At 38.5% G+C, this 9,677-nt stretch overlaps 2 protein-coding genes across 2 annotated transcripts; both read left to right on the top strand.

The window, feature by feature from the left end:
- The first annotated feature begins 36 nt into the window (after positions 1–36).
- LOC140757203 (uncharacterized) lies at positions 37–1,966 on the top strand. The gene is made up of 2 exons (XM_073092739.1): positions 37–562; positions 894–1,966. The coding sequence occupies exons 1-2, from the start codon at positions 238–240 to the stop codon at positions 1,817–1,819; spliced, it is 1,251 nt and encodes a 416-aa protein (XP_072948840.1). The 5' UTR covers positions 37–237; the 3' UTR covers positions 1,820–1,966.
- Positions 1,967–3,892: 1,926 nt separating this feature from the next.
- On the top strand, positions 3,893–5,668 carry LOC140757158 (uncharacterized; the record flags this gene model as incomplete). Its single annotated transcript, XM_073092694.1, has 2 exons — positions 3,893–4,256; positions 4,740–5,668. Coding segments are annotated over 2 exons (1,281 nt in total), but the record flags the coding sequence as incomplete, so codon positions are not given.
- Between the last annotated feature and the right edge of the window lie 4,009 nt (positions 5,669–9,677).

The following is a 9,677-nucleotide window of genomic DNA, read 5'->3' as shown; positions in this document are numbered from 1 at the left end:
TTTTGACGTTATCAACCTGTCTCAGATATAAGATTTGCTATTAATTTCCATTGTCTTTCACACCAACTTGCGCGTTATTTACACACAGTAAAGAGCAGAATCGTGTGATGTAAGCAGTTCTAAAATTCGATATCATCATGAAACAAAGGGAAGCTTTACAAATAAGAACTTAATTGTAAATATACGGGCAAGATATAAACTCCGCGACATACGGCGACTGTATCCCAAACCTGCAAGATGGATTGCCACGCTGCCACGGCCTTGGAAGACGTGTTGACGTTGAAGCAAGTGCACCACATCCTCAACCAGGCTGTGGCGGATGGCTGGCAACTCATGGGATCGCACATACAGCCAGCAGCAGTTGGTCTCTCAGGATTCCTCGGAGATCACTTCCGAGTTACGTTCCACGTCAAAGTGAAGGAGTGTATTCGGAAAGTTAACATTTTTGTGAAGAGCCTGCCTTTGACGAACCAGCCAAAAGCTGATTTTATCAACGAGAATAACTATTACAGGAGAGAAAAAGTCATGTTCGGGCTGTTTGAGAAAATATTGGGCCAAGACGGTGAGTGCATAATTAATGAAAATAAGTTATAATGGTTATTTTTTCTAAACCAAAATTAACGTTGATATTACCAAAGAGTAGTTAAAATTAAGGTGTGCTGTCGAAAGACAGAAACCTTGGGTGAAGCATCAGTCATTATGAAAATTTTTGCAACAATTCAGTCTCTTCAGATTATCATTAAGTGATTTAAAATGTACTTTAAAATAGTTACCTTTATCAAAAAACTAATCTATATCATTCATAATAATAATAGAACGATGCCTATATTTTTATTTTACAGTGGTTTACATTTTACAGTTTTTCAACATTATCTAAATATTTATACCAATAGTTTCAGATCCTTGGTGCGCAAGGGCCTACCTATACAGCGACAACATCGTCGTGATGCCGGACCTCCTGTACGAGGGGTACCGTCAGCGCCCGCAACTCGACTATTTAGACCTCAAACACACCCTGCTGGCTACGGCATCCCTCGCTCGCTTCCACGCCGCATTCGCTAACTATGAAACGAAGAGAAGCCTCCGCGGAGAACAACCATTCAACGAGGAATACGCAGAGATCTTGAAAGAACCGACCTTTAAAGACTCGCTGTGGTTGCACGCCGCCGCTAAGCTCACGTCGAATTTTCTCAAAGCCTTTTCTAACAAGTGGAACCAATTCCCGTCGAATTTGGAACAAGCCCTCTTCAAACTTTACATAGAAGCATGTGCTTCTCTTACTAAGAGCGACAGCTTAAATGTTGTTAACCACAAAGACTTGTGGGTTAATAACCTCATGTTTAAATACGAAGAAGATACTCCAACGAACGCCCTGCTCATAGACTTCCAGTGTATCCGCTACGGACCGCCAGCGTTCGATCTTATGATATTTTTATACTTGAACACCTCTAGGAGCTTCCGCGAAAAGTATGAGAAAATGATATTCCGCCACTACTACGTGATCTTCTCGGAGAATGTGGATGACAATACGAAGCAGAGATTAAAAGCGTTAGACTACGATTACAGTAGTTTTCTTAGCTGGTGTGATAAGGCCAGGATGTTCGGTTTAGTGGACACTATCACAATATTTCCATACGTGCTCATGGAGCCGGCTGCTGCCCAGAAATGTTTTGATGACCCGGAGACTTACATGAAGCATTGCAATGAGGACAGGACGGAGCCGGTGGTGGCGCACGCCAGGGAGAGCGCCACCTACAAGAACAGGCAACTGGAGGTGTGCGAGGAATTCGTTGAGCGATACGTTTTGAAACAGCTGTGATATTTCGCTTTAATAGTTTTTACTTTGAGCCTTTACCTCTTCGGCTTATTTATTGTTATGTAATATCTACCTATTTTGTATTTACTGGTTTTGGAAATTTGTATTATTTTATAAATATCCTGATCCAATAAAATTGATTATCATTGAGTTCTTTTTTTTCTATTAAACCTGTTAAGATGATGCTATTTGAAAAATAAGTAATACTTTGTCCAATAGTTTGTCTGTATGCTACGTACAATTGAGCTCATTGGAGTTATAAGAGATGTGCTACAAATTAGCTACAAGATAGTTTTGAAACTCCTTATTAACACATAGTTAAAATATTTCTAGTTTGGATTGATGCAGCTATCTTTATTTATAAGATTGAAATAGCAAGTAGCTTGCAGCTCACCTGATGATAAGTCGTCACTGCCATTCATGGACACCTGTGCAGTCATGGACCAGTCTCTATCTAGAGAGATTCTACCTGAAGCCGATCACAGGTGCGTTTCCACTCTTGAGAACTAAGATGCTCGCTGACTCCCTTCCACCGAAACGCAGAACACGCAAGCAACAAGCAAGAAACTGCTAGAAACAGCTGTAGCGCTGCTGCGACTGCCGTTGAACCACACAGGCTCTACCATTTCATAAGTAGCTTGGTTGAGTACGGTCTCACTATTATGGGAAGAATCCTGAGCCATGTAGTGAAACTTGAATTGGGTGGCCGAAGATAACAAGTAGCGCAGAGATTTTGTTAAGAGATACCTACTTATTTAGTATTTATTGTGTAGCAGCACTTTTAAAATTGATCTCAGAGTTACTTTACTTACGTTACTTTGTTATTTAATTTGGAGTTGGATGATGTTTATAGGTTAGAATGACTTTCTTAAGCAGATTAACTATATACCTACCCGTTTACAGTTTACCTACACAGTCAAATACTCGTGTATGCACCAGAATTTCTCACCTCAATTTAAGAACCTTCGATCACGGCTTGACGATGTTACCTCCAACTTAACACGCATAATATACCTGTGATTGGGATTTTTTTAATGTTAAAGAAAAAATATCGTGGAATTATGGTGATTATCAATAGAATGTTTTACTATGCGGCATATTCTTTAATTTATGTGCTCTGTAAATATTATCTTTCAAACAAAATTAAAATGAAATTCTCACATTAATATCCCACGCTTTTTAATATATGCATATGGTATTTAAATAGTTTTGTCTTTTTTTTATATAATATAGGAGTAGCAGACGAACATGCAGTCAACCTGATGGTAAGTGGCTACTGCCGCCCATGGACATCTGTAATCAACCCCAGATAGGATTAGATATTCCTACCTGAGGTCGGCCACAGATGCGTCGCTACCCCTGAGGACTAAGCTGGAACGCCTCGGAAAAGTCTGTCTCCCTTACCACACCCTTCAAACCGAAACACAGCAGCGCCTAACACTGCTGTTATTAGGTAGAAATAGGTGTGGCGGTGGTACCGCCGGAGTCGAACCACAAAGGGTTCTACCACCTTCACCTTGAGCTGATAGAACGCTGATGGAAGACACTTGACAGACATATTTTCTAATTAGCATAAAAAAGTTATAGGTCCTGGTAAAGTATTATATTACTCAAAATCATTTTTTTTATTCAGTGTAAAAGTTATTCAAAAACAAAATAGGATGATTAATTTTGCGCCATCCTGTATAATGACTTGTATTTTATATATATTTTTAGTAATTTAAAACTTAGTTTCTCTCTGGGCGACATAGGGATATAGGTAGGTATGTATCTATCTATGTAGAAATCATATGTTCGGAGCCGCGGGTGAACACTAGTTTCCGACATAATCTTTAAACTAATATTGACAATGTAAAAGAAGCTTAGTAGTCTTAGTACCTTGACATTATCACCGATCACATAATATCTATTTACTATGTATCTTTTATCTCTGCAAGATACGCGTTACTACAATGACATAGAGCGGGAAATTGCATTTCCAAAGGACTAATTAAAACATCATCATTGAACAAAGGGATCTTATTAAAAAAAAAAACTAAATTGTATATAATTGTACATAAGTTTTAATATAAATTCCATGATGCGTATAGAAATCTATGGCAGTTTCCATATAGCAAGTTGGAGTGCCACACGAGAAATTTGGGAGACATCTTGACACGGAAACAAATCTGCCACATACTTAATCAAGCAGTGGGGGAGAGCTGGCAACTGACGGGAGCTGAGGTGAAACCGGCCAGCCTCGGCTTGACTGGATTTCAAGGAGACCACTACCGTATAACGTTACAAGTTAAAGTGAAGGATTGTGAAGAGGAAGTTAACATTTTCGTGAAGAGCCTGCCTCTATCCAATCAGCCGAAAGCAAGTTTTATCGATGAGAATAACTTTTATAGGAGGGAGATGCTCATGTTCGGGTTGTTTGAGAAAATGCCGCTAGCAGGTGGTGAGTTAAATGTGTACAACTACCTGTCTATAACGTAGTTTAATTTTATAACATAGGTACATAAATTGTATCAGGGATAAATAATGATTGTTCTATGTGACTATTAATTGTAACAGTTTTGTTTATTAGAAATCGTACTTGACAGACGAGCGGTCCAAAGTAATAAAAAATAAGTAACGAAAAAGAAGCGCTTTATTTGACCGTGAGTAGCATCCGATTAATAAGACGCTTTCTACACTCACAGCCCCACACTAGGATTTCCTGTATTGTGGGTGCTATGGACACACACAGAGACAAATACACAAACACCCAGACCCAGAAACAGAAATCTAAATTCATCTTTAGAAATCTGTCTGGCCGGGGATCGAACCCGGTACCCTCTGCGCGTCAGACCAGCATGGTGACCGCTCTGCCACGCGGGTCGTCAGCAAATTGTACCTACTTTTATTTTAAAATCTAATAATGCTACATTTATTTCAACAGATCCATGGTGCGCAAGAGCCTACATATACACTGATAAAATCGTCGTGATGCCAGACCTCTTGTACCAAGGATACCGTCAGTGCCCGCCTCTAGACTGCCTAGACCTCAAACACACTCTACTAACTACAGCGTCCATTGCGCGATTTCACGCCGCATTCGCTAACTACGAAACAAAGAGAAATAGTAATGGACAGGTATCATTTAATCAGAAGTATGCAGATATTATAAAGGAAGCGAATTTCAAAGATACAGCGTGGATGCGCGCTGCTGCCAAGCTCACAACGAATTTTCTGCGCACATTCTCTGACAAGTGGGAAAAATACCCAAGTAATATAGGTGAAATGCTTCTACATTTATACATAAAAGCTTGTGATTCTCTTATAGAATGCGATAGCTTTAATGTCGTCAATCACAAAGACTTGTGGATAAATAATATCATGTTTAAATATGAAGGAGACACACCAACGAATTCTCTGCTCATAGACTTTCAGTGCATTCGTTACGGCCCGCCGGCTTTTGATGTTATGATATTTCTGTACTTAAACACTTCTAGAAGCTTTCGCGATGAGTTCGAAACCACGATCCTTCGTCATTACTACGTAACATTCTTACAGAATGTGGATGACGAAACCAAGGAAAGGCTGAAGCTATTAGGCTATGATTACGTTGTTTTTCTCAGCTGGTGTGATAAGGCCAGGATGTTTGGCATGATGGAGGCCATAACGATATTTCCATACGTACTTATGGAGCCAGCTATTGCACAAAAAACTTTCGATGATCCGGAGACTTTCATTAAATATTGTGACGAAGATAGAACTGACCCAGTAATAGCCCACGCCAAAGAGTGCGTGATTTATAAGGAGAGACAATTAGAAATTTGCGAGGAATTTGTTGAGAGATACGTTTTGAACCAATAATTGTGATTTAAGTGACGTCATTTGATCATCTTTTAGTCATATGCAGGTGTATCGTATCTCAAGAAATTAAATCGTGATATAATGTTTCAAATAAAAATATTTTCTTTAAAATAAATATGTTTTAGGCCAACCCTCTAAAGCAGGTGCTAAATCGATCATTTGATTAGAACCTTTCTCCCCGATGTGTCGCTTTTTCTGCCAGTTGTCGCTGTCGTAATGCTGAGCGCGGCGACCATCTGTCCGCGCCCAGTATGGCTAGTGGCCTATCTGTGTCATTCGAGCTTTGGACATGTCACGACACCCGGTTCGCCATAATTGGAAACTGCGATTTGTTCACTTATCTATGCTTGTACTCTGCGACATTCGATAATGATTCGATTATCCTGTATGTTACCAACATTGTAAAGGATTAGGATCGTCTAAGTTGCTGATTTTTTGCTTAAATTTTTATTTAATATCAGCCGAAAATGGAAGCGGTCCTCACAGTTGACATGACAACTTGGCGCGACGAGTTAATATTCTTATCCTATTAGGATCAAGGTTAGTACTGGCAGAATATACTTTAGATAAGTCAAGACTAACTTTAGTGTTACTGTAACGTATACTTAACTCTTGCTAGGAATTGTATGTTGCACTTAACTATTTGTTAAATACGCACTTAGTTATAACTAAAGATTTTTTTTCATCCTAAATGATCCAGATATAATAGAGGACATATTAATAACTTTAAAGCCTACTTCCACATACGAAGTCAAGAAGTATTTCAGGATTGGGATCGTTTTAAGACGAAGAAGGTAGTTTACGTGCATCTCGTAAAACTAGGAGTTGCATGGTGAGTGCGCGCGAAGGCCGGCGGGCGTCGCGTCGGCGAGCGTGACGCCGTGACGTCAACGCATTGTCGGGGACACTTGCTCGCCGGACTGACTCATTGTTTGCCAATCTAGACCCCGCAGGATAAACTTAACACTACGACTACTGCTACTGGCAAGTTCTTTTTACTTCTTAAACAAAAAAAGGTTGAACTTGAAGTGTCACCTCCCAAGGAGTATTATTTATTGAGACGTAGTGTCTTTTTATATAGTATAGGAGTAGTAGACAGCATGCAGTCCACCTGATGGTAAGTGGCTAGCTGGGATCGGCCACAGATGCGCCGCTACCCCAGAGGTCTATGTCTCTTACCACTTCAAACTAGAATACAGCAGCGCTTAACACTGCTGTTATGAGGCAGAAATAAGTGTGGCGGTGGTGCCGCGGCAGTAGAACTACAAAGTGTTCTATGAACTGTATTAAGTTGGTTTAGAAATAGGGCACAATGCCCTATTAACTATCACCTAACTATAACTAGTCGCTGATGATAGCGGTTGCAGGTATTTTATGATACTGGTTTTGTTTAAGTTGGATACCATCCAAATAAGAATATTTTGACTTCACCCACGTCAGAAGAATAACTACTCAACTGTCACTGTACTAATAATATACATAAAACATTGTTATTTATAAATACACAAAAGCAGTTGATGGCACCGTTCGTAGCTATAGGTACTGGCTTCGCTACGCCCTTCGTAGCTTGAATGTAGCATTCTTTATGTTTTACAAGCTTTTTCTCTTGTATATTTCTTCTACTGTAACGCAATGTTAGTATTTCCTTACACATGAAAATAAATTTGGATTGTCTGTTTACCTCTTCCAAAATAACATTATTTTCTAAGACCACGAATTATGTATTTTTGCATAATACCAAAATACAGAACCTGTTTTACGTTCTGGTTTTTCTGTTTGAACATGTGGATTAATTTTGTAAGATAGTTTCGTGAAGTTACTCATGTTCATGATAATCATCTTTAGTAAACAAATGCTCCAAGCGGTGATTAGCATCAACGTATAAATCTCCGGAGACACCGACGCCCTACCGTCGCTGAACATCGCTGCAGACCTTTACCATTGCTTTTATAAGGAATCATCTTATTCACAGTTCTTAATGACAAAAGGGTTGTCACGCTTGTAATTTTAATGTATGTAATTATAATGTTTGAAATGCATTCGCAGAGAGATGGTGTCTACACAATCGAATTAAAGACAGTTCTATTATTTTTAAAACGAGACTGCTTAACCTGACCCTCCAATAATCAACGTCTATAAGGTGCATATGTTCGTGTGAAACCCTAAAAAAGGAAGATTTATATAGTTTATAGAGTGGCAGCCCTTTACTGCGCGAGTGGGGCAAGGGCGGCGAGTGCCCAACAAGGCACGACGCGGCGCTCGGCGCGCGGAGGACGCGCTCAGACCTAACAACCACTTCATTTACTGATTACTGAAAAAAAATTGTGTCATTACATATAAGTTTAAATTATTTTATACTTTTCAACGATATACTTTATATTCGATAAAGACACTATGATAAAAAGTTAATATTCAAATACATATTTAAATTTACAGTAAAGTTACATAAACACACAATTTACTTCGCCATCCCAACGTGGTAGTGTTCAGCGGTGGGACATCACTAGGGGGGCGGTAACCTAACCTACTTCAATTAATGTTTGGATCAGGATTTCTAAGCAACTTAATTTAACTTAATTACTACTAGTAACAGTTATAGTTTACTAGTTCAACCATAGCTAATGTTTGAAACTCGTTCTCTCTCCAAGGTTTACAATCTTATGGGCTTTTATTATTCTTTAACAACAAAAGAAGAAAGGAGGTTATTAATGAAATGTTATATTGCCGAGTAACAATAAAAGAAAACATAAATATAAAATGGGTTAAGGTCTGTAGGAATGCCGCTGAAGTAGCAATTGCTAAAAGATATTCTCAAGGAGTTCTGTAATAAATGATCCGAACACATATTTGGCCAAAATATGTAATAAATCAGATTATCAACTGCATCCCACGTTTAAGATAAAAGTTGTTAAAGTGTCGCTAAGCGGTCTGTACATCTCGGAGATCATCTAGACCCACGCATACCCTAATATGTCTACCGACGTGGTTTTACTTTTATATGAACAATGTATTTCAATAAATTGCTTCCTTGCTTACCATTTTTGTGACATTCCATTGCGTTATTAAAGATAAGCTTTTGTAGATTTGATTAGTTTTTGTAGAGTAGATTGTTATCTTAGACTGTCCCTCTACATACATAACTTTGTCTACAGATTATTGCTAAATTATCTTTATCAGAAATTATTTGAGTACGTTTTAATTACTGCGGTGACAGCCTAATGAATGACACTTGGCGTCTCAATCGGGAGTCTGAAGTTCGAGTCCCAGATACGCAACTCTGATATTTTGTATGTATGTGTTGCATGTTGTCTGATTTTTGTATGTTATACATACAACATGTATGTGTATGAAATGTAAGTATTAGAAATTAATGATAATTTGCAATGACAGCGAAGATACACATCGAATGGAAACTTACACAACACAACTCACAAAGAACCTCAAAGTTATATAAATTACAAATACTAATTAGGTACTACTCAAACTACCAATGTGCAGCAATACGAGGTCTATCCCCATTCCTGTTTCTACTTCATAAAAATATACATGTAGCTTCGACGACTAATAACTCTTCCAACTCTACATTTACACAAAATCTTGATAGAGCATGCTCTATCTAGAGTATCCAATTGCATGTTAAGCGTATAATGATTTTATATTAGAAATCGTATCTCAAGTAAATATTAATCAAGTCGTTTGTAGTTCAGTGAATGTCTTAATGTGCACAAGTCGTCGGCCATATCGGTCCGGACCTAATATGGACCAATTCTGAGTAGCGCTGGAAAACAAGCGATTCTAGAAACCAACTCGTGATGTCACCGGCCCTGGCCCATTTTGAACGATTAAAAAATAATTGTGTCATTGCACAGGACTTGTTTTACTTTGAAAATGAGGTCACAAAGGAGCAGTTTTATTACTATTATCTTCAATAAGTGCTGAGTGATTTAAATGCCAAAGTTCTACTATTGTAGTTCAAGCTAATTTATCATTTAGGAGAATTTAATGTTTCGACTTTATCATG

Source organism: Epargyreus clarus, unplaced genomic scaffold (assembly GCF_041222505.1).
Source record: "Epargyreus clarus isolate Ecla_fem2 unplaced genomic scaffold, WU_Ecla_fem_2.2 ptg000004l, whole genome shotgun sequence".
Lineage (NCBI taxonomy): Eukaryota > Metazoa > Arthropoda > Insecta > Lepidoptera > Hesperiidae > Epargyreus > Epargyreus clarus.
Note: the sequence above shows the minus strand (reverse complement) of the source record. Positions and strands in the feature narration are given on the sequence as shown.